A 26398-nucleotide genomic window follows, 5' to 3' on the forward strand; every position below is an offset into this window, starting at 1 on the left:
GCTCACCGTGACGTGGGTTTTGACGCAGTCTACTCAGGCCTAAAATATATGTCCTTTCTCTCTCTCTGAGGCCTAGTTATTTTTTCATTGCTAAAGATAGACTGCATGGTATTCTAGAAGAATCAAAAAATGACCTTGGCAAGTTTCAAGAACTTTCACTGAGCTATCGCTCAAATGCGAGAAAATACGTAGACATACACATTGTCACTGCAACATACCGACCCTAGACTTTTGGCACAAAATTCTGAAAATTTATCTTTGACCTTCATTTTCTCTTTTATTAATCACCCAATTACCATAAAATTCATGACTACAGAATTTTGAAAAATATTTTATCAATCTAAACTGATTTACTGTCACTTTAGTGCCCCTTTATAAACTAAACTCAACTTGCAATGACCTTTGAAGCTGTGACTAACCTTTTCGAAGCTTAAAAAAAAAAGTTCACACTAGCAGCTACAAGGTTGTTCAAAAGTCTATTGCAAGACTTGCAAGACAAGACATCCATGACAGCCGAGCCAACTTGGAGCGCTCCCACATGCAACAACTTGTGTTAAAAATCGGAACAGCATAGCATCCAATTTTTCAAGTGGGTAATGGCACACAGTCTATATGTAAACTAACAACTCTGTTAGAGGAATTGCTCTAGCAGCCATACTTGTCTCTGGGTGCCCAATTTCGTGTTTCTTGTACAGTAAAACCTCGGTAATACGTAGTTGGTGGGAACATGGATCAGGTGCGCACTAAGCGATATACTAATTAACCGACAATGGCAGATGAGCAGTTATAGACTTACTGGCCAAAAAATGTCTTAATTCTCACTCAAGCACATATGCAGACAAGTTTTATTTGCGAATAGGCAGCTACAAATTTGATTTTCACTTGGTGCCGTGGCAGCCTTGCAGTGACGACCGCATTCTCATACTCAGCAAGGCCACAAGCCAGTTTCTCCATCAGGCAGGCCCCACTTCTCTGCGAACGCTTTCATGACAGTCAACGCAAGCGCTGCATCGGTTACGGAAGGGCCATCACCTACTACCTCGTCCTCGTCAGTCCTCGTCCATGACGAGGACGTGGAGGCGCTAGAAGTTATGGGAGCAGGAAACACGTCGTGGCTACCATGTTTTGACATTACTATCGGTGGTGACTACAGTCCGGGAAAGGTCCTATGCCACAATTTCACTATCTATGGTCTGCGCGCATAACATTTCGCTGATTCTGCACTTGTATGCACTGAAAAATTAAGTAAATACTACGCAATAACTGTTTGGCATGCGTTAAGCGACTATGACTTAATCGGTCGGCCAATACTATAGGTTCAATGGCAACACGGCAGGGGATTCATCGCGCCTATGTTTAAACCAGCATTATTACACAGTTATGTGTTAACAAGGTTTTACTGCACTTCACTCAACTGATGATTAGAGCCTTGGTGCAAGTGATACGTGTTCTGGTAGCCTTTTGACAAAGACAAACAAAAATTTACCACAAATTGCACATCGACCTGACCAGCAGTTGCAATACCATTGCTTCTTATGTTTGTGCCAAAGTGCTTGTTGAAAGAAAGCCTTTAGTTTCCAATGTGGTGTGCATATCACCAGCATGGCAGACTCTAGGCCAAATCTTGCATCACCAGCTGTGAAAAGAAATGCTGTGGAGATATTAATGAAAGTTTACATTGTAAACCATTGCACTCTGCGAGAAAAAAACAAAAAAAACTTTACAGATTATTCAACAAAATATAGTTTTCCAAATCACCTTTGACCGTTTACCACTAGTGACTGCAAGCACATTAACTAGCTTTGGATACATCACATGCCTGAAAATGCACATGCACTAAATACCTGTTAGACTACTGTTAGTCTTCTTCAGCAATCTAAAACCTGCACTTTCATGGTCCACTGTGGAAAAAATAAATCTGCATTACTGATGATTTTTCACAACTGACAACAATGCCTTTGCAAAGTTCAACTGTTATGATTGCTCAAATAAATTCCATTCGACAATTAGGTTCACGACAAGTAGGCAGGTATAATCAAACTACCAGTAATTTCAATGCCAAAGGAAGGCTGATGATATCTGCAACTTTTGTTGCCAGGTCGGATGAGGCGGCGTAGCCCAAAGTTAGAGAAATTTTAGCCCAAATGTAGCCAAACACAAAAAGAGAGCAAAATATTTCGTAGTCAAATGTAGCCATTTTTATTTGCAGTTTTATTTCTATACAAATTTTCACATTCAACAACGCAATTCTTTTTTTAACCAAATGTCCTTGCCGCCGTGACGGTCTACATCACGCTTGCAGCAAATCGCTGCAGAAGGCGAAATCATAGTGCTTTTATTATATGACAGATAGTACTAAGTTATTATTTTTAGTTATATACAGTAATACTAACTACGAACTCTGCTTTTTAGCTCACGTGAACGCAAAATAATGATCAGCGTCATTGAGCTCTCACGTGACATCCGCCTACGGCGTAGAAAAGCATCAGCTGTCCAGCAGTTTGCAACAGTGACGTGACCACGGTTTTTTTTGTTTTTTTTTTAATGAGCTGAAACCAGTGTATCGCGCTATAATATCTCGCGTTATTTGTCTCATCGTCCTATCTTGTTTTCTCGTTAATTAGATTGGCCCGGGTTACCTGGGACACACTCTATATAGTTTCCATTTACGTTAACCTGGCCACCGTCTTAGGTCTCCAGCACGCCAAGAACATGCGTTAAAAAGAAGTGAGAGACAACAGATGCCACTCGCTGTCTCAATCGGTGTAAGCGAAACTTAAACGGTTGCTGCGAAAAACGGCACACAAATGTAAGAAGCGCGCAGTCGTTTACGGCGACGAGCACTTCCCGAACGTAACTCGCTCGAAGTGGCAAAGGTAAATGACAAATTGATAACAGTGGTAATCCTGTGAAAACTAGTTACTGTCAAAAAGCAAACCATGTTGGTATACTATTAATAATAATTACTGGAGTTTTACGTGCCAAAACCATGATATGATTGGGAGGCATGAATCAGTGGGCGAATCCGGATTAATTTTGACCACCTGGGGTTCTTTAACGTGCACATAAATCTAAGTACACGGGTGTTTCAACATTTAGCCTCGATCGAAATGCGGCCACTGTGGCCAACCCAGTTCTCGAGCCAGCAGCGCGACACCTCACCTGCTAAGCTAACACACTGGGTGATGTTCATGTGACGTGGCGCACGGATGGCATCACGGCAAACTTGTTTCGATATTAGCAAAATAAGTACCTGCATCTGTCACATTACGGGCAAATCATCTATAAGTAAACGCACCAGGACCCACTTTGGGCTCGGGGTCTTGCTCCCATTCTTTTTTATACTTTCTCGCATACTTGGCCCACTTCCCCATGGTTCGATTCTCCTCTCCGAGGAGGATTCAGTCTTAAGTCTAACCTATGGAAATGAACTCTAATGTAAGCACAAACAAAAACTCATCTCGCAGGAAAAAGAAAATAGCAGTAAAGCTTAGCGTGAGAAACGTGAAACAGGTTGAAAGTTGCGCCCGGTGCGGTAGTTCACCAAGAAGCCATGGCCGTGAGCACACTGGAGCGTGTCATCTACCTGTGCTTCTTTCATGTCGGCGCCACGATCGCCCCGACCCCATTTTTTTGCTCTCCGAGCATAGCATTGTTAGTACAGTGTACTGTGAAAAACCCTCTACTCCCAGGCTCATCCTGATGCCCGGGGATCGGGTCTCTCACGGTGTAGTGCGATGCAAGTTTAAGTACATCAAAGATCAAAGCCACTGGCTCAGACAACGGCGCAGAGAATGGAGGGCGAGAGGGGGCGGATGGCATTTCACGCATGCACACACGCACAGGCGCACTGCTGGCTCCGTCAGCTAAAACATAGCCTTCGATATTTGTTTCTACTCGATCAGAGCCCCTCTGGAGCGTTGATTAGGGCGCCCCTTATAGCCCAAACAAAGCCAAGTTGCAGATTTTCAGTAGCCCGAATATAGCCACATAGCCAACTCGTCGAAGTCGACGCCAAAATTTTTTATTTCTGTAGTCCAATTTGGCTATATATAGCCAAACCTGGCAACACTGATCTGCATGCATTAGCACCCAGGCTCTCTTCTAGCAATGCTTGCGTCAAAGAATATACAGAATTTTTAAAAATTGCCTGTTGCAGATAGCATACTCTAACCCATGAAACTGGATTGCTTGAAAAGGTGTACATGCACAATAAATCCAAATGCATAATTGACTAATTAACAACAAATTTCACCAATTAAGGCTATAATTAGTTACTTTATGGCACATTGCAATTAATGACTTGTAGCTGGCAAGATTGAAAGGCACATCCACTTGGAATGAATTCTGAGGATGGCACCAGTTTCCAAGATATACGTCTTCAAACTTGCAGTAAAAATGTACTCTTGTTCTACACATTTTTTAACAAAACACCGTTTTATGCATGGAAGCGCAGGTATAGCTGGTATGCCAATGTGTTTTGTCATACACTTTGAAAATCTTGAAACTTGTGTCATCTCGAGGTTCATTCCAAGTGGATATGCCTTGCGAACTTTCCGACTAAAATGCGTAAATGTCCACCTCTTCGAGTAATTACCAAACGACTAGAATTGTGCTTACTGCCACAGGAGATTTCTTAAAGTCTGTATAGTCATTAAACTGTATGCATAGCTAAGGACATCTGCTGTTGCTATTAAATTGCTATGCATGTAAGTTATGGCATGCTCAGCTGGATGCCAGTGATAAAATGCAAGGAACACCAAATCACTTTTTTTCTTTATTTCGTTCTGGATTAAATAGCTGTAAAATGTACATTAAAAAGAAACCATTAAAACTGCACATACCATTTTGCTTTTCACACACTAAACCGGTAGTATAAAACAAACAGTGGCAGCTACTGCCTTTTGTGTCATACCATGCAGCCAATGGGAAAAAGAAAAAAAATATATTGCAAAGAACACACAACAGATGGGTTTGCTACTATAAGTGTTCTCTTATAGTTTGTACTGGTAAATGGCTATGTGTACAAGCAAAGAGCAGCATATATCATTTGGCTATGCAGAAGAAAACACATCTATTTGACAAACTGCCACCTTCTGAACGCCTATGTCTCCTGTTGCAGACCACTGCTGCAACTGCATCAATATACGCAATGGTGACGCAGTTATGTAAACACACCACACATAGAAGGAACTAGACTGAGCGAATTCTGCTTTGCCACGACAATCTCTCATTAGACAAAAAATACAGCAAAAAGAAGAACTTTAGTCTATTACAGCTTATTGCTTAGGTGTTACAGTTAAACCTGCTTATAACGAACCTCCATATAACGAATTCCTGGATATAACGAAGTTTTTCTTTTCCCCACCGTTCTCCATAGAAGCACATGTATTTGAGACCTCTACGTAACGAAGTGGCAGCGGGAGACCGCCTCGAAATAACTAATTTTCCCCGCCGACAACCTAGAGATTTCGCCCCAAATTTTGTCATTTTTCGCGAGCAGCAACCGGAAGCACTTTCTCCGCCGCGACGGAATGCGAAGCGAGCGCACGTGTGCAAGGCGGGCCTGCATCCCTCGACCCGGTGACCTTGCCGCCGCGGGCATGACCTTTCCCCCTCCCTTCATTCAAACCTGATCCTGCCGCTTGCTGCAGCTGGCCTAGCCCGCCAAGCCGGCACTCTCCTATTTCCAGTTGATGTTGCCGACGCACTGGCAGACGCTGTGACACATCACACTCGATGAGCACGGACACGCGCTGTCACACGCTGGCGGTGTGTGGAAGCGCCGCTGCAGAAGCGAGCGATGTGACCTTCGTGCTGTTGTCTATTCCTGCAACGCAATATGAGCGCCGAGAATACACAGCACACAATGCTACGAGCCACCGATACAGTGTACCGCCGACGCACCTACACTGCCTAGACTCTGCCCCAACGCAGATCGGTTTCAAAATACAGCCCGCGCGACTGCGCGCCGCCACGCAGTTTGCAGTTGATGCAAGAGTACAGTACAACGCCGCCCGCTATCCCCCCCCCCCCCCCCTCGCTCCCTCGCCGGTGCCCCGAGCGCAACGGAAGAAGGTGCGCTTCCTCCCTGCTTTTCCTTCTTGCGCGCGTGAGATTTAGACGCAGTTGTCGGCTCCTCTCGCACGTTTTCACTCGCACAAACAGCATACGGCGCGCGGTGACTGCGTTATCGCCCTTGGACTTAATACGAAACATCTATGAGCCAAAACCAATTTTAGGGCTACAACGCGTCATAGACACCATCTTTAGACAGCAAATAAGGATCTCAAAGGCCATACTTTTGCTGACGGAAACCGAAAATACGTCATAGTTGTCGCCCCCGGCACTTTGGCCGGGGGCGACAAGCCAAGTGACATGAAAAGTCAAAATGGCCGCACGGGCCGGCGCAGGGTGGCAGTTCGCAATGTATGATGCGGGAACGGTCCCACAGTTGCGACGCAACAGCGGGGTTACCAATGCATTGGGTTCTATGGGAGCTGTGCCGGGACCGGCCGAAAACGACGTAACAGCCGGGAAAACGCAGCACCCGGAAACGTAACAGGGGGGGGGTTCTACTGTAACACTATACGACGCAACGACGCCATTGTGACGCTCGCTCTTCGTTTCCAATGCCTCGCGCTTGTGCGAAACGACACGCGTCCACGCATCCAGTACCTGGTGTGACATTCCAAGGATGAGTGCTTCGACGAAAACGAAAAACGGGTGCGTGTTACAATCAAGGACGCGTTAGAATCGAGTAAATACAGTAAGCGTTTCTTTTTCGCATTTTCCTGCCAAACCTGCATATAACAAAATCCTCTTTATAACAAAGTTTTTCGGGAATTTGTCAATTTCATTATATCCAGGTTTAACTGTATCTAGATCAGAGTAACAAGCAGAGATAACTGCAGAATTCCCAACAAAACTTTATATAAAGTTTTCCTCCCATGACATGGTCATATTCAAACAGCCGTAGTTTACCGCAATCCTGGTGTGGTTTCAAAGCGCTCATTCTAGTATCCTGCACTAGCTGGATGCAATGAGTAACATAGAAAGACATAGACAGTAGAGAAAGTGCAACTCAAAGGCAAGGGATGTTTCATTAAAGGCAGGTACTATTTTGTTACACCGGGCAATAAAGCAAGATTTTTGTCTAAAATCCTTGACTGTACAGTTAAAAATTGGCATATGTTTGATGTGCATACAATGTAGTTTTATATACAAATTTTTTGAGGGTACCATGTGATCAACCAATTATATAGCTTGTGCGCTAATGTGGAAAATGTATTGAATGTACTGAACGAACAGGTGCAAAAAGCGGACGGGAGATTCCAGTGATGTGCCTGGTGCAAGTTGCCTGGCTGCTTGCTGCTGGAGCAATTCACAATTCTTGAGGCGTACTCTTAAAATGCCTCTTGCGTGGCTCTGCAGGAAAAAAGCAATAGCAAACATTCAGGACATTAGATCACACCTCATTAAATCACAACTACCGCTGAAATGCATTCTTGCACAGTGAAACCTCGATATAACAGACTTCAATATAATTCGACTCTCAATATAACGAACTATCTAACTTTTTATAACTTTTTGTTCATAGAACACCATGTATTTCGAAGTTCAATATAATGAAATGTGTTCATAGATGATTTAAGTATAATGAAATTTCACTGCCGCTGCAAAGGAATACCGAGGCTATAAATGAAAACTGCTGTGGACACAGATGGTAAAATGGTTGAATTACAAAGGGCTGCACGACCAACCACCCATGCAGAGCAGTGTCACGTTCCATATAAGGTCCAAGTGCGATAAGATCCTATCAAGCCACGGGAGCTGTATGCTTTGAGTGCAAGTCACAGTGTGCGAAGGTGCGGTCAGTAATGCGATCAAGCATGTGCGAGTAGGGGGGGGGGGGGGGGGGGACAGGTTGATGCATGTCTCCTTTTCCAGTGCAGCTGAGCAGACTGCGCGCCATTTTCGAGGTAATCTGCTACATGTACAGAATGGGCATGCCGAGATTGTGTGGCATTATGTGCAATGTCTTCTCAGATGTTTAGTACTAGAGGTTGCATAATCTCAAATTTTGGAGACTTGTTGAAGCGAGAGGCAGCTGAAGCATTTGCAGCACCTCGCTGCTGGCACATTCCATGATAGCGTCGTCCTACTGTGGGCAATGCTATCAGCCACAGGGCCGTGGGGAGTGGACTTAAAAGTGTGGCTGGCATCGCTTAATTCGTACCGCTGATGTGAAGATATCGACACTGCATGAAACCGTATCTTTCGTCACAGATTCTCAAATTCAACCAAAATGAATTTCTTTTCTCATTCAAATTTGCTTTTTTTGGTTGTCCGTTCATTCAGAAAATATTGCAGCCCCTTCTGTGTAAAAAAATATTGATCAGCGGCTATACTTATTTGCATAAAAGGTCGAATTTCAATACGACAATATTTCTATATAACAGAAGCAAATTGCCGATTTTACGAACTTTGTTACATTGAGGTTTAACTGTACAACTAATGTTTCTGATTATCTGGAATCAATATACCCACCCCTCACACACAAACCCCAACCCTCCCTAGAGTCTAAGAACATATACAGCCATGTTTAAGCCCAACACTTGATAAAGACAGTGCCAGTGCTGTCAACTAAAAATCAGGAAACCTGCAGCACATTACTCCAGAAACTGATAAACCACCCTATAAAGTAGGCTGCTATGAGAAATATACTCAGCATGTAACTTTTTTTGCACCTCCATAACATAGAAATGAATAAATGGCCCTCGAATGAAAACTAGCTTTCCTACATACAGAAAACCATGCTATCAGAAATATACTAAGCATGTAACTTTTATTGCACCTCCATAACATACAAATGAATAAACGGTCGTTGAATGAAAACTAGCTTTCCTACATACAGAAAACCATGACCAAGTTTAATGAATGCTTACAAGTGTTCATTTTTTGTACAACTACAACCTGCCAGAACCATATTACCCATGCTCATGAGGGGACTTAATTTTTATAACCACATGAAGTAAAAAAAAAAAAAAAACCAACAGGAACAACTAAACTTAAAATTATTTTATTGCATTTATTAATTATGCATGAGAATTTGTGATAAACTACAATTCACAATATAGTAAAAGAGAAGATGAAACTGGCAAACCAGATATATGAACGTATATGTAGTATCGCGCCCAAGATGATTTGCAACAGCACTGACATATAGAAAGCGCTGACATACAGAAAAATGAGACCCTTTCAATAGACCTCGCTCTGTTTGCAAACAGCGTGACGTCACTGTTAGTGCCCCTCCCATCCGCCGCAGCTCCGAAGTGGGCACTGGTTGGCAAAAAACATTCAGCTGGCCACATCTTTCTGCATAGGAGTGCTGCTTGTACCTAATTTGCTGCGATCACAATTCCTGTATATTGATATTTTATGAAGTGAAAACTTCTACGAATTGTGCTTTGAAAGTACCCGTCCTCGAAATACTGGCACAACAACGTAGCGTTGTTGCCAAGTGCTTTAAGTCAGCATATGGTGATTTCATGAGAACGGCTCTTCTGTATTTGAAACAGCCACAAAAATTTCAGAACTTTTTGAATGCACCTCCACTAGTGTAACGACGTGAGATCAACGAAGACGCGGAGCAGCACCAACAAAGAAACTTTATCAGTTGTCAACAAAACCAACAATGTCTTCTTCGTCTCCACGCTTAACCTAAAAAACCCGTGCTACTTCAACCTCGTCCCCACTGGCACATACCCGCGGCAATATAGTTGTTCCAATATTTTATCACAGAAGATTGACATCTTCCCCGTGCCGAAATGACACTTCACATAAATGAATGGTCTTCTGATAATGCATTGCATTGCCGTGAATGTACTTAATTTGCATCTATTTGCACTGTCATCTTAAATGATATACAAGATAAACTTCGTCTACAACTATCAGCCATACCCAATGGTGGTGCCTAAATTCCGATGGGGGCAAAATGCAAAAACAGTCTTTACCGTATTAGGTGCATGGTAAAAAACCTCAGGTGGTCAAAATTAATCTGGAGCTCTCCCCTTACAGCATTCTTCATATAAGGCATCTCTGCTGATTAGGGATGTTAAACATCATATGTTAATTAATTTTACTTATTAGTTATCGCAATGCGAATGCACAAAGCGTATATAAATAATAGATAATTTATTGCGTGTTAACTTCGCTGTGGCTCCATTTGCTGCTTTTAACTTTATAAGACCCAATTTTGTGTTTATGTGCATCATTATAGCATAAATTTGTGTCGCAAAGGTAAGTATAAAAAGAAGAAATAAAAGAAAGAAGTTCATTGTTTTAGTTAAAACCCATAAGATCTGCTATGAAGCGTGATAACTTTAGTCGGTCACCTTTTCTACAATCCCCAACGCGAAGCATACACGCAGAGCTTTGGTAATAGTAAAACCATGCTAGTAGCGCATGCACGTTCCCTGTGGCGAGGCATACGCTGTTCAGGGAATGGTAAAACGCATGCTAGGAGCTCATTTATAATCAAAACCTTTAAACCGATAGATTATGCTCCGACAATTTTTTTTTTCTTCACAGAAGGCACTGAGATATATGTGCTCACTGATCATCAAATCTCATTCTTTCCCACCTGTAATCAATGTAGATGAGATGCATTGTCAATCACGCATTACGCCACACACACACACATCCACACAACAATGTGGTTCATTTCCCTACACAAAGATGAGCCCATACTGTCACTATTTTTTGCTGCGCACTTTATTGCACCGCATCAAACGTGGTGCATTTCCAAAGAAAAGTCTACGTCACTGTCCTTCAATGCATAGTCCACCACAGACTACCACGTTGTTCACTTCCACAAGTAATAAAACCAGTGTTCCCATTTCTCCATCATGCAGTTTACCACACACTGATGTTCTCCGGCACACAATATACTGCTAATCTGGCTGACATGGTGATTGTAGAGGTTTATGGAGAAAAAAAAGCGTCCATGTAGCGCAGACCCGCACTAAGCACTACACGGCTGCACCACGGGTGGAGGCAGCATTTTGCCAACCGAGCCACTGCACGTGCGCCGATGACGACGTCACGCTGTGACTCTTCCAAGTAGTGTGTTCCAGGTAGGTCCTCGTAACAGCATTAAGATTTACGGACCAATTTCTCTCACTAGTGTGGTGTGTAAATTATTTAACATGTTCTGTTCACTAACATCATGGCACATCTGAATGCAAACTCATTACTTATCCCCCAACAGCATGGTTTTCGTAGCGGTCGTTCTTGTGTCACACAGCTAACAGAACTAATACATGAACTATCGAGTGCACTTGATAAAGGGTTTATAATTGGCGCAATTTTCATACATTTCAGAAGAGCCTTTGATCGCGTTCTCCATTCCCGATTAATCGAAAAACTAAAATGGTATAATATAAACACATCAGTTATTGCTTGGATTTGAGAATACCTCACTGCGCAAAGTCAGAGGGTTCTTATTAACAACAAATGTTCTCATGAGGCTGGAGTGATGTCAGGAGTTGTGCAAGGTTCTGTTTTGGGCCCTTCATTGTTTTTAAATTTTTTAAATGCCATCAGTGACGATCTGCCGTCTTCTGTGCAATTATTCGCAGATGACTGCGCGTTAGACAAAACAATACGTAGTCCAAGCAATTGTGTTTCATTGCAGGATGACTTAGATAAATTGTTTGATTGGTGCGAGATTTGGCAAATGCACATAAATTTTTAGAAGACTGTAAGGATGTCATTTCCACGTAAGCAGATAACTCATGAGTTTAACTACAGCATAAATGGCAACCACATTTCATCAGAGAGAGAAATGAAATACCTAGGAGTGTCCTTAAAAGAAACTTTACCATGGGACTGCCATATCTGTTAGGTAACAGCTAAAGCCGGTAAAGTATTAGGCTTCCTGCGGAGAAACGAAAAACACTTCCCAGTAGAAACAAAACAACTTTTGTACCAAGTGAAGGTCCGGTCTATCCTCGAGTATGCTTGTACAGCATGAGACCCGTGGTTAAACAAGACATCAAGCTACTAGAAAGGGTACAAAACTTAGAGGTAAGGTTTGTCCTCAACAATTACAGATATCAATTTAACGTGTCCATTGCAAAAGAGGGCTTGGGGTGGGAAACGCTGGAAATACGAAGGAAAAAGTAAAGATTAAAAATGTTTCATGCCATATTTTGTTCCAGAACAGCTATAGACAAGGACATGTACATATTTCAACCGCACTACATCTCACCACGAATCGATCATACTAAGAAGGTTAGTGAATATACAAGTGCAGAGCTGAGGTGTTCAGAAATACATTTTTTCTGCGCACAAGTTCGGAATGGAATTGCCTATCTCATGATGTTGCTACCATTAACTCTAACACTGTCTTTACTGCCTGCTCTAATGTTATGTTTATAATACAAAAGTTCTTTTTGCAGTATTTGTTATTTTGATTTTGTTGGAATTAAGTATATCTATTTCAGTGTTCAATGCTTGTTACTTATTGTGATATGGAATACTTTTTTATTGCAATTGATACCCATACATGTCATTGTCACCAAATTATGTAGTGTGCAACACCCCCCCCCCCCCCCAACCTTCTCTGTAATGCCTTAATGGCACTGAGGATACTATGATAAATAAATAAATAAATAAATAAATAAATAAATAAATAAATAAATAAACAAATAAATAAATAAATAAATAAACAAACAAACAAGTAAGTAAGCAAATAAATAAATCCAGCACCGCTTGTGGCCATGGCAGCAGATATGGGACATCCATTAAACTGCAGCTGTCACAAAGTATGTTAGTATCTTAGGAGCATGCAACTGGCCAATAAACCCTCATATGCTACCTCCCAAAGTTGAGACCTTCGCTATGCAATGAGTGAGAATAACTGGTGGAATCAAGGAGCTCAGTTTTTCCGTAACAGACGCACAAAGCTAAGGTAAGCATAGGGGAAATTGCCTGTTCTTTTATAAGGGGTATACAAATAGCGATTTCCGACACCGAATCGAACAGTGCCAGAAGCGAATTGAATAGATTTCGAAAAATGAACAGCCATTATGACAATTAATATAAAACGATGTTCCCATCCCGGCAGTCTTAAAATTGGAAAGTTTCTGTCATTACATAGTACGTAATGAAGCGTTGTTTATTAAAAGCGCAAATGGAGCATTAGGAGCAAACAAGTAGTTTCTTCACATGCACAGGGCTCATCAGAGAGTGCGAATGATTGCTGTAACAGCCTGTAAAGTATGGCTGCTTAAGTGACGTAGCCTGCTCCACTGCGCAAGTTCTGATGTTTTATGTCTATACAGCAAAACCTCGTTAATTCGGATTTCACGGGACCGAAAGAAATGTCTGAATTAACCGAATGTCAAATTATCCAGGGTATCCAGTAAACAACAAGCAAAAGCTTACTACGTCAACACGCTTTTATTTAGTGAATAAATGAGCAAATCATGTCGCTAATTTGCACAAAAGCAGAGCAGATGCTGAAATTCTCGTCATCTCGTGACTCACTGGCTCTCGTAGCGGCGATCAAGGCCTCGCAACTTCCTTCGCAGCACATCCGCAGCACATCATTGGTACGCTAGCACCATTGTTGTTCTTTTGCATTGCGCATTTGCGGCGCTTCTTGCTTGCCAAGCTTCAAAAGTTGTCCGCATTAACCGATGTGCGGCCAAAAACGTCCGAATTAACGACTGAATTGAATAATGCATACGCTGGCCGGGACCAAAGGATGAGTCTGCATTATCAGATTTTCCAAATTAACCAGGGTCGAATTAACGTTTTACTGTACTATGCCTGCAGGGGGGAACTTACTGTCCTTTTGCTCCAATTTTATGTACGAGGTGCTACCAAAAAGCTCCGGGAAATTGAAAAGCACTGGTAAACTGTGTGCGGTACACTTTTCCGCCGCTATATGTGGCTAGCAGTATGCCTTGTAAATCAGTGTGCTGAACGACTTGCATCTAAGAAGTATTGTTTTACGAAATGTTCTTTTGCAATGCAATGTTTCACTGATTTGGCGCATTTCTTAGCAACCAATATGGCAGAAGCTCATCGTATGCTAGAGAACTGCTTTTGGAGTCGACACCATGAGCCAAAGTAGGGTGTTTTCATGGCATAAATGCTTCAAAGAGGGTCGAATGTGTGTTGACGACGATCAACGTTCTAGATGCCCGTCAACGAGCACAACCCCGTAAACGATAGCGGAAGTTCATAAGCCTATCCTTGGAAATTGCAGTAACTATAAAGGATGTCTGCGACATTGTAGGACAATCGTACGGCACAGTTCAGCAAATTTTGTCGAATGTTTTGAACATGAGGTGCACTTCTGCAAAATTAGTGCCAAGACTGCTCAGTGACGAACAGAAGCTGCACTGTGTTCCTGTCTGTACGGAACTGAAGCAACAATTCAGAGACAATCCCACATTCCTCTCTAGTGTAATAACAGGGGATGGGACGTGGGTTTATGGCTATGATCCTGAAACCAAACAGCAGTCGCCGCAATGGAACTCGCCAAATTCCCCACGGTCGAAAAAGGCGCGTCAAGTTCATGGCAATGTGAAGCCCATGTTCACTGTTTTTTCTTTTTCTTTTTTACCTACATGAAATTGTCCACAAGGAATTCGTACCTCCTGGACAAACCGTGAATAGCGAGCTTTACTGTGACATTTTAAGGTGCTTAAGAGAGAGCATTTGTCGTAAACGTCCAGAGAAGTGGAACAACTGGCTTCTTCATCACGAAAACGCGCCCATTCACTCATCACTCGTTCGACAGTTCCCGACTTCTAAACAAACCACAGTACTTCTGCACCCACCCTATACACCTGACCTCGCCCCTTGTGACTTCTTCTTGTTCCCAAAGTTGAAGTTGAAGCTGAAAGGACGTCGGTTTCACACTGTTGAAGAGATCCAGTCGGAATTTCAGGCGGTGCTTGACACACTGTCGCCTGGACAGTTTCACAAATGCATGGAATCGTGGCAGAAACCCTGGGATCGGTATATACATGCCCAAGGAGACTACTTGGAAGGAGACAGTGCTGATTAGTCATTATGGTCAACACATTTTTTTTCATGACTGAATTCCCGGAACTTTTGCTAGCACCACGTATATTTGGGCGCCGTTGACGTTCCAAAATATTCTAAAGGTATTTGAAAAATATTCGCATTTACGAATAGTGACTATTTGATCCGTTATTCAAAGGTTTTGAATATTTGCACACCTCTATCTTATATGACTATTACTTAATTTAACTGTACAGTTAATTATGAACAAGAAATAAATATGCAATAAATTTCACATTCGTAATAAAGGAAGAATAAAAATGAAAACGCAAGACAATTAGCTGCTGGTTGGAGTGGAACCTACAGCCTCTACAACACATGTAATGCTCTACCTAATGAGCTACGGTGACGGTTGTCCCTTCATCCACTTTCTTCAGCATTTATGTACACATATTATAACCTAGCTCTGGGGGCATTCGCCAGCACTACCTGTAACCATGGTGACAGATGTGAAACATCTGTTAAACCAGAGGTGCATACTATGTACATGTCACATATGTACATGTCACATATGTACTGCATACTATGTGATGTGTGCTGGGTAAATGACGTGGTGACACATACTCCACTGCCGCCTTTTCTTCGCACATAGAGGCGCAATATGCTTGCTACGCTCTGGGGCTTGTCTGTATTAACCAGTGTGCAGCCAAATACCTCCAAATTAACTGGCATCTGATGCTATTGCATAGTGCATGTTTCCTGGGACAAGGTAGAGAGTTCAAATTATCTGATTTTTTGGGTTAACAGAGGTCGCATTAGGGAGCTTTCGCTGTATGGTGCATACCGAAAGCTATGGCCCCTGCCAGTGAGTGCAACATCCTACTCAATGACACATCACTGTGTTGAATTTCCTTTTCTTCACATTTCTCAACCAGAATTTTGTCGAATGTTAAGTGGCCCTAGGCCACTTACATTATTGACAAAACTGAAGCCACTGCCATTTTAGTCAAGCACCTCTGTTCTGTACAACTCGTTAAAATATTAGAAAATTCAGACAGCAGTGATGCTAACCTGCTGGTAGTGGCCACAGACTCTTCTTCCAGCTCCATGTTCATTTCCAGTTCCAGATCATCTCGGCCATACTCAAAGCTGTTTGCACTGTATGAAAAAAATACATGTTGCATGTCTATAAATAAGCACATTAGAACAGTGAGCAATTAAATCGTAACAATCACAGCCTAAGAAAGGCCACACACTTCTACAAGTTTTGGAAGAAAAAAAAATAGTTTTGAGCTGCTTCCATATTTATTGTTTGCATTTCGCTAAACAACTGTGAAACAAAATGCCTTGATTAGCTGTAGCTTTCCTTTTCTTTTTTTACAAAAGTAACATTAAAGCACGCTTTTTCCAAAAATACAAAACATGCTAAATAGCGGAACACACCAAAAAGAATTCCTTTTTACTGTCTTTAACAACGAAATATTAGATCTGAGCAAATAAATGTGAATGTTTTCCTAGGAACTTCATTTTTCCTATTTCCATGCCAACCACATTTCCCATACATTCCCTCCTTCAGAGTGTAATCACTTCTTTTTCGAGCAAGTGCCCATTCAGATGTAACAACAGACAACCAACAACGTGCTGGTGTCACCTGAGAAGCACATGTATTTAATCACTGCTTATGACATTAGTACTTTGTCAAAAAAGTGTGTGGACAGGTAACGTAATAGCTCAACACAGTTACTCAAGACATACAAAGAGTGCTAATGGATCATATAAATTGACAGTAACACTTCTCCGTTTAATCTTACAAACAATAAGCTTGTTCGGCCACTGTCTCCAAGCAAACAGCTACTTAAGTTGCAAAGAAATCAATCCTCACTCACTATTATTCGTGTCCAATGAGGGATCTCTGCTAGATTTTCTAGCAATGTTTCTATGAAAAGAACCCACAGACTTCCCACTTAATGTCACTTCTGTGGCATGCTACATCATTGAAGAAACTTTATCTATAAAATTGACAGTATCTTTCTTAACTCAAAACAATGTCTTTTTTTATGTTTAAGCTGGCTCATACAAGCTAGATTCAGTTTTTATAGCAACTAATGTGGCATGAGGGCATTGTGAAAAGCAATTTTATCACCTTGACACACAACAAAGTTGATGTTGCACAGATATCCATTCTTATAGCTAATATGATGTTCTGCGAGTGTGCTATTCACTATAAAGGGACACTAAAGAGAAACATTAAATAACTTAAGACAAATGACGTTTTCTTTCAAAACTGTTTTTTTTAATTACAAGGTAACCAGCTCCCCCCCTCTTTTTTTTCTTGCTAAAATACCAGCACATCATTGTGACATCACTGATTTCAGCCATTGTGATGCAGCAAAAATTCTCTCAACTTACGAACTTTGGCCTTTAGCACCTTTAAAATGAAATGCAGCCCACTTTGAAGTCCAAAAAATTGACTAGGCCTTAGGAGATGGCATCAAAATCCTCGAAGTCACTGTCAGCTGGTGCAGGAACTTGAATCTTTCATACTTGAGTCATTTCTGGGTTACCAAGCCTCCTTTCACAGCAAGAATGACTTTTCTGATATTGTAGAAAGCTTTTTTTTTTTTTTCTAATACAGTTAAACTTATTTTTCTCTTTACCATCCCTTCAACGGTATGTTTTGACTTCCCCAGTTTGAAGAACAAATGCAGTAGCTCACCTGACTGCCCGGCAGGTGAAGAAGACAATGCGCTTGAGCCGGCGGTTGTAGAAGAAATAATTAAAAGACCACAGGCAACCATCTTCCCCATAAGGATCCGAGGCCAGATCTGGGTTGTAACTGAAGATCTCACATTCAGTCAGTGAGATTTCACTTTCCACGGCTGCCCACAGGTGGCTTCGGAGTGCGCTGTATGCCTGGTTAGCTGTTGCAAACAGGTTGCTGTCCACAGTGTTCATCACCCACTGCAGGCCAAAGAAACAAGTGCCATTCAACTCAGTGGTAAAGGATTACAGTGGACCACATTCCACATTTTTAATGAAACACCTTCTCTCTAAAACCTGACAAACATGTTCTACAAATGTGGTCTTTCAAGAAATATATGAAGAGCAAACATGAAAGGTGGAATTAGTGCAATGCTTGCTTTTACTATTCCTCCTCAACTCATCCACTCTCCTCAGCAAGGTTGGTGCCAGTAGCAAAGCCCTATTTATCGCACCCTTCTTTGTATAGCACCCTTCTTTGTATCGCACCCCGACATGCCTTGTTACTATCAGCCAGTGGGGGCGGCGAACTTTGAGCCACATCTAATTTCCTGAGACAAATCGCGTCGTGAAACTGAAAATACGTCCCATGTAAAAGACCAGCGGCGATACCATGGCGAGACACGTTTCAACGAATACGCGGTTACTGGATGTCACCCGGCCGCCGACCACGACGCTGGGACCAGGGAATGCCTGGGAAAGTGCGCTCGACGCCGTTTCGTTGCAGTCGCTGCTAGCCATCAAGGCTGTTGGACAGACGAACCCGCTAATGGCTTGGTCATCCCCGGAACCAAGACGCGCCAGGTTGGGTCAAGCATGACACCTCCAGTCTACGACCGACACCTCCATTCTCTGCGACAGTGAGCCGTGTGCACCTGAGGCTACTTTTCCAAGTGTGTTCAGCGAACAAAGGCGCCAGAGAGTTCATGCGCACCTCTTCCTCAAGGAGGAGCCTTCGGCGACTTTGGACGCTCCGGTTGAATGAAGGTGACCGCAGGTTTCCCTGGCCTAGGGATCTAGGGAGGACGAGGTGCATTTAAGCAGACTTTCACAGCTCATCTGGAGTGCTCTCCCCTCTGCTCTGAGATGTAACTCGGTACTCTCCCATCTGCTCTGCCATGTAACGAGTGCTCTCCCAGAACTATGTAGTCTGCTTAGATGTAGTAGCGCTGACATGCTACAATGTAATGTGCTCCGTACTCCAGCCAGTAGGAGTATTTCCTTGTCCTATAAATAAGTTTGCCTTTCCTATATAAATAAACCCTCTGTACCGTTTACCCTACCTCTCGACTTCGTACTCATCACGAATGAAGCAACTCTTGTCAACTCTGCTCAGACGACGGCGTGGGCCCGCTTAGCCTCCGTGTGACACCCCAGTTGCGTAAGGCAGCTACCCATTACGAGGCGCACCGGCAGCATAGGCTAGAGAACGACCCTCAGTTTGACGTGGGACTCCAAGACCACGGCTCTCGAAGCCTACAGTGCTCGTCTGCTAGGCCTGCTTAAAAAAAAAAGGTGACCCGCCGTTTCTTAGTTGATCACAGCAGATCAACCAGATCGTGATCGCAAGTGGTGAATCAGCACTCGCATAAAAGAAAAGAAAAGAAGAAAAGAATGTTTGAAACCGGACGTGCCTTCTGAAAGCAAACCTTCTCTGCTTCTACTTTGTTGTAGAACAAGCAGAACAGGGACACAGAAAGGCGCATTAGACAAGTAAGTAGAAGATGCCGTACCAACATGGAGGTGGTCATTGCCAAGGTTCAGACAAGCCGGTGATAAGATCGTGCCGGACCGAACAAGTTACAGTGAAGCAAACCATTCCCCTTTGTCGGTGAGCCCCATTCGCAGATGTCGTTTTCTTTCGGAGACCCTAGACTATGTGCTGACGCTTGTTCCCGCGCCTCTCCTCACATACACAGGCAGCGTGTGTGTGTTCATTCATGCATTCTAGACCCTGCTCCGAGACTACGCGCGTCTAATGTAAACATCAGTGAAGACAGCGCACTTGTCCCTCCTAAGAAAAGCAAACGCCGTGAAACAGTGTCTGCGGCGTGAACAGTGTAGTTGGCGTGAAGCCGACGTCGACCCCTGATTGCAGAGCATGACATCAGTCTTGCAGCACAGGTGCGGGTCAAAATATCGCCAAAAAATATGTAATTTGAAAATGGTATTCAAGTAGCTGTAGGCTGACTGAATATATACATATACATGGCGGCTACTAATCGTCTAGCAATGTCAATATATTCAATATTTTTTTGTTTAGTATTCCATTAAAAATGAACTTTTTTTTTTATTTTCTCAAGAAACGAATTTTGAGCTCCTTGCAATTTTTCGGGAGTGATGTCTCAGCCATCAGCGCACCTAGAATCATAGTTTTTGTTACGTCACTTAGATAAACACATAATGCACACATTGGTAGAAGCATATTTCCAAGTTTTGGTTTTCATTTTTTTTTCTTGGCTGTACATTACATAATGAGTTAGCCACATTTTGAACACAGAACTTTGAAGGGCTGTATAAGTGTTAATACTTCTCACACCAAAGGTATTCCCATCATTGTGAACCTTATGCTTCTTAGTATCTAGCTATGTCCTAAAGAAATATTTTGGCGAGTAGTCTTTCCCAGCAACAATAGTTACTTATTTTTAATTAGCTTTGGAACTAATTGGCCTATTATACAAGTATATTTAAGGGAGGCTCAAAACTGACTTCCCTCTTAAGACAGTAACATTAAAAAAGATAGAAAGAAGAGCATCCACGCAGGCCGCCCACTGAAGGTGCTTCTCTCAATTGCCGCTGCTTAATGCCCCAATGGGAGTCAGTCAGCCATTGGGGTCACTCGCTTGGTCACTGCAGCAGAGGTCTTGTGTAAATTATTATTATTGTCTGTCTGTCTGTGTGTGTGTGTGCGCGTGTGTATGTGGAATCTAGAAACCACTCGCACATTATTCAGCATATCCCAAAATTCAGCACAACTGGGCTCAGGTTCATGTAAGCCTACTACTGCAGACAAAATCTGAATCTGCAGGGGACAGAGGACAAGGCTATAACCACACAAAGCACTCATAACTTGTTTTGCCCAATTTTGATCAAACCATCACACATATCCACAATGCATCATTTCCCCAGCAATGCATCATTTCCACAATTTGCAAAACTCACTAAAAGTTATAGGCAAGAAGTTAGGCAAGAAGTTAGACAAGAAACAAAGGAAAAGGTGAATATGCTTGGTCAGACAAACATACCCACATTTTCCTTTGTGTGTCGGAACATGTTTGCCAAAACGAGAGAAAAATAGGTGCTCAATACACATGCAGCAACATAGTACAGATAGAGACTATGCTGTACATTAACTGCTTCAGCTTGTTTTGACCCTCATTGCTTCTACTGATACTAACATATAGTGCTTTCTAGAAACTGGGAGGTTAACAAAAAAGCTTGAGAAGAAGTAGGCTATTTTATGTCCACTGCAAGAAGAAAGCCTCTCCCGGTGATCTCCAATTACACTTTCTTTAAAAAAAATTAAAGAAATTATGAGGTTTTACGTGCCAGAACCCCGATCTCATTTGAGGCACACTGTAGTGAGGGACTCCGGAATAATTTGGACCACCTGGGGTTCTTCAACGTGCACCTAAATCTAAGTACACGGGTGTAATTACCCTTTCTTGTGCCAGCTGACATTGACCTATACCTGCAAATTTCCTAATTTCATCACACTACTTAGTTCTCTGCCATCCTTGACCACACTTGCCTTCCTTTGGCACCCATTCTGTAATTCTAATAGACATTAAGCATTCTTAACTTAAGCATTACATGGCCTTCCCAACTCCATTTCTTCCTCTTAGTTAATCTCAACAAGAATATTGGCTACCTTCATTAGCTCTTTAATCCACACTGCTGTGTTTTTGTCTCTTAACGCTTTGGTTATCAGTTACCATTTCTCATTGCATGGTCCACTACTTCTTCTCAAGCTTTTTTTTAACCTCCAAGTTTCTAGAAAGCCCTATATGTTAGTACCAGTAGAAGCAACAATTCTACACTTTTCAACGATAGTGGCATGATGCTGGCCATCACTCAGTAGAGCCTGTCATTGCACTCCAACCCATTTTTAACCTTCCATAGAATTCCTTCTCATGATACGGGTCTCCTGTAACAAATTAGCCTAAATAAACAAACTTTACCACCGATCCTAGAAGCTGACATCTTGACCAAGTAGCATGCAAATCTCTTAAAAATTCTTATTATTTTTAAAATTATCACATAAAAACAACTACTCAAAAATTCATGCTCCCTATGGAGGATGGTAACTACACGAAAATGTGGAATTTGCATAACCATCTAAGAAAGCTTGTTACAGTCCCCCCCCCCCCCCCCCCCTCCCTTTATGGAAGGTATATAAAAAAATTCTTCCACTCAAGGTTAGATTGAATGAATGAATTCTGGGGTTTTACGTGCGAAAACCACGATTTTATTATGAGGAAATGACCACACCTCTGCTTTTCAATTTTCTAAGCTTTCATGCCCTAAATCAACTCTTGGTTAAAAAAAAATTAAATTATGGGGTTTTACGTGCCAGAACCACGCTCTGATTATGAGGCACGCCATAGTGGGGGACTCCGGAAATTTGGACCACCTGGGGTTCTTTAACGTGCACCTAAATCTAAGTACACGGGTGTTTTCACATTTTGCCCCCATCGAAATGCTTCCGCCGTGGCCAGGATTTGATCCCGCGACCTCGTGCTCAGCAGCCTAACACCATAGCCACTGAGCAACCACGGCGGGTATCAACTCTTGGTTATGCACCACTGTGGACAAATGATATGCAGAGTGGCCATTCAAATGGAGAAGTCAAACACCTAGATTACAGGTTTGTCAGGCTAAATGCCAGTGAACTCCACACTTCTAGTTTCACTTTTCAATGATCATCCTATATGCTTGAACTGTCTCATTTGCATTTTTGTTTATGTTCATGACAGAGCACTGCAATAAGAGTTATAATGTGCATAACGGAAAAAGTTTTCATGAGGGTTACTTGCACTGCTGACTGTTAAAGACAAAAAGGCTGGATGGTTTTGGGAAAGCTTGACCACAAATGTGAGGGGAAAATGCCTGTTTATTCTGTCCAAGTTTAATAAATATTATCAAACAAATAACTATGTATATAGTGATTCACTAGCCACAATAGCACAATGTAATTAAGCATGCTTGTTTATCACAACCTTTCCTTTTAATTTTTTTCCCGTGGCAAGAACTTTCTTAGGTTCACAATGTGCACATAATTGGTCCATAATCGCAGTACACATCTCGAGACGAGGAAACTATACACTTGCAGTCAAAAGTGCTCCACATTACTTCACTGCTGTGATATGCCATAAATACACTTATTGAAACACTCTTCGCACACAACAGTGCATTATAGCAGTTGTGTGGCAAACACAACAATATTCAGACACAACAAAATTCTGACTGTTTGAAACCAACAGATTTAGGTGCTCCAGTGATGGGCCCTTGATTTCATCTGTAATATTTGACTTAGCCGTCAATATTCAACTGACACAAATTTAAAGTGAAAGGCAATTATCTTATTTCAGTGATCACAATACTTAAATGAGCCAATATAAGTTTTGGATAAGTTTGTATGTTATATAGTAACACAATGTCTAAAACCAGGGAGTTACAATATGAGCAGCTCTCCAATTTTTAAATAATCTTACGAGAATGCCAACAGGCAAGACAACTAGAGCTGTGTCCCAGAATGCACATGTGAAAGTGATGACGAAAGGTGCATGCGTGCAGCGTCCTCTTGTCCAAGCACTGTATGCCAGGTTATGCTATTCAGCCTGACATAGCCCCTGCTGCTTATGAGCTTATTTATCACTTGCAGCCATTTATTGGAACTATTGTGTGCGCATTTCTACTTATGTTGAAATCAGATAAACCATAGGGGCTATGTCGGGCTGAATGAAATTACACAGCAAATGATGCTCGGACAGGACAACGCTCCAGCACACCATGCACCCATCTTCACTACTTTCACAGGTGCACCCCCAAGGACGTGGTGCTAACCGCCGTGCCGGTCGATGGTCCCATGAAATGATCTAAAAAGTGGAGAACTGTACCATTACAATGCTGATCTCTAGAAAATAGAACAAGGTCGGTGCATATTCCAGCAGTGACATTATTATTACATAAAATCACAGTCCCAGTGAAAAAAAAGAAAAAAAACTGGGAGAAGCAACAGCCGCCACTGTAGTTAAATGACTTGGTTTAACATCAAATGGCATAAATAGCAAGACCCTTCAGCTATCACGGAGGCTATTGTATAACATTGAAAATGGTCCTCACGTCCAGACTGGGCTCCCGGCTGAATTCGTCACTCTTGGCCTGGCTGAAATCATAGTCGGGATGGAAGGATGCATTCAGGGTGCCAATTAAGTGAAACAGAGTCTTGCGACTAATAGTGTCACATAAGTGGCACTCTCCATCATCACTTTGGCTCCGGCTGCAAATAGAGAGGGACATAAAGAGGGACAAATATGAGTGCTGAGTTACAGAAAGCACACTAACTAGCAATTTACGTTGCAGCAACATAGATGTGGGGTGACTTGCCTGTAAAGTCTGCTTGGACTCTGCGAAATGAGTACACTCTGTGGTGGCGATAGTGCTTGTAAGTCATTTGGGCCACCACCTGCTTCAGCATTCATGGTCTTGAACAACCGCTTATCGCTTCCCACCATCTTGCAAGAGTAGCTCTCAATCCTGGGCAGAGAATATAACAGTTCACATGCAGTGCTGACTTTATTGTTCACTGCAGAAAACATGTACAAAGTTCTGCTTCAGAGCAGCTCCAGATATATATATATATATATATATATATATATATATATATATATATATATATATATACACACACTCTTGCAGTATAAATAAACCATCTAAAAAAGTATGCACTCACAGAGCCTTCACGCAAGTCTTTAAATCGTGAAAATTAGTGCTGATGCCAATTTGCAGTTCCAAAGCCTCCCTGTTCAGCCCCAATTCAGCAAACAAAAAATGTCAAGCAGCAACTCTCATAAGCAACTAGAAAGAGCCTTGAAAATTTTTGAAAGCGTGCTCACTGTTCTACCGTTGATCGCGAGTCTATAACATTATTTTATTAATAATGCAGAAAAGCATTGGCAACATATTTTTCTTGTTGGTGAACATCGACGTTTTTTCAAGCGCTAGCGCAATCGTAACTTTACCTGAACTCACAACATTCGTGAAGCACGCGCTGCATAACCAAATGCAGGAGTACAGTAATGAAAATAACGGTAAACAATTTCGAAGTGGCGTCATAACTGCAACTTTGGCAAAAGTGGTGCTACCACGGCTGCCGTACTCCGTAACGCAGTGTTTCTACAGATACACAAACAACCAGAAGTTCGAAAGTGGGCGCAGACGCAGTTCGTTGACATAACTTCAGAACATCATTTCAGGTAGCATACATTCTCGCTTTAATGCGACGCCCATATTTCTATCGCTCGGAAAGGAGACTAAAACCTTCTTCCGACAGTATCAATCACCGTTAAATCAGCGTTCTGGCGATAATACCGTAGTGCCCTGTACGCGGCAGATAATTAGATGATTCCAACTCGAGCTTTCGCTTTGCACCTACCTGCCAACAATCTTGCAATCACCAGTCTCGAAGCACAACGCTGAGTTGATGGCCTCGAAGCGACTGCTCTCCAGAAGCTTCATTGTCCCACTGAGACTACAAGAGCACGAACAAAATTACAGGAACACAAAAGTTGTCGCGTCACAGTTCGAACGTTCGACACAAGAAGCCTAGGCGAAAAAGTTTTCCGCAAGTCTTCGAGGGTACTCCTCTATTCTTTTACTTTTCTTAAGGCTCTTCGAACTTCCAGAGCTCGTAGTGAGGCCAAAACTCTGAAATTTCGACCTAAGGCCAGCGATCATTACTTCTGGACGACAGCTGATCACTGTTTTCATCTGGATTACAACAATGGCGTCTTGTTTCGGGTCAACTGCGCTGTCGTTCTGGAACTATGTCACGGAATGCTCCTGGCAAATGGTCCAGCTCCGACAACTGCGGCAGCAAATAAACTTCACCCCCGCGAGAAAACAGCACCTGAGGTACCCTGAAATAAAGCGATGAGCAGTTTGCCGCTTTCACTTGGCAAGCGCAGCTTGGGCAATGCGAACGGAACTAAAATATGCCACTACTCTCGTCACCGGTGACCGGTGTTGTTGTTGTTATTGCCTCTCACGTATGTGGCTCCGACTCCTACCCACGGTGGGGGTAGAGTCACTCTAGTGGGGGTAGGGTCCTAGTGGGGGCTGCACTAAAAAAATACTTTTTTTTTCTTCTTTTAATAGGTAGGAATGTGCTAAACAAGAGGGATCGTGAATGGGAGTGAGTCTTTTTTCTCTCAGGTTACTGTGGGTATGTTATCAGCGTTTTGATCAGTGTTTTGATTTTGAAATGTTGGCTTGCGAATGCGAAACCACCGCGGATTGCGATTGCCTTTGTAAACATCGGCAAACATGGAGGAATATTTTCTTTCCTCCATGATTGTAAACAACGATGGTG

General features: G+C 42.4%; 1 protein-coding gene and 1 long non-coding RNA gene across 2 annotated transcripts in view; both read right to left on the bottom strand.

Annotated features, from left to right (window-relative positions):
• Positions 1-4764: 4764 nt before the first annotated feature.
• LOC119436174 (repressor of RNA polymerase III transcription MAF1 homolog) lies at positions 4765-26057 on the bottom strand. Its single transcript, XM_037702941.2, has 6 exons — positions 25463-26057; positions 24415-24564; positions 24151-24307; positions 17762-18006; positions 16117-16203; positions 4765-7428 (listed from the first exon to the last, which is right to left on the bottom strand). The coding sequence occupies exons 1-6, from the start codon at positions 25543-25545 to the stop codon at positions 7407-7409; spliced, it is 744 nt and encodes a 247-aa protein (XP_037558869.1). The 5' UTR covers positions 25546-26057; the 3' UTR covers positions 4765-7406.
• The window catches only part of LOC125940209 (uncharacterized), a 174443-nt gene continuing 152809 nt past the window's right edge, over positions 4765-26398 (bottom strand). Inside the window, exon 2 of the long non-coding RNA XR_007463441.1 lies at positions 4765-5305. This is a non-coding gene — a long non-coding RNA (uncharacterized LOC125940209). The remainder of the gene's footprint in view (positions 5306-26398) is intronic.

Source organism: Dermacentor silvarum, chromosome 1 (genome assembly GCF_013339745.2).
Source record: "Dermacentor silvarum isolate Dsil-2018 chromosome 1, BIME_Dsil_1.4, whole genome shotgun sequence".
Lineage (NCBI taxonomy): Eukaryota > Metazoa > Arthropoda > Arachnida > Ixodida > Ixodidae > Dermacentor > Dermacentor silvarum.

Excerpts from the sequence above, each read along its gene's own strand:
- LOC119436174 (XM_037702941.2), bottom strand. The coding sequence starts at position 25,545 with ATGAAGCTTCTGGAGAGCAGTCGCTTCGAGGCCATCAACTCAGCGTTG. Across the intron at positions 18,007-24,150 it reads GCCGGGAGCCCAGTCTGGAC|TGGGTGATGAACACTGTGGA; the intron begins GTGAGGACCATT and ends TTTGGCCTGCAG. Across the intron at positions 7,429-16,116 it reads TCTGTGGCCACTACCAGCAG|AGCCACGCAAGAGGCATTTT; the intron begins GTTAGCATCACT and ends TTTTTCCTGCAG.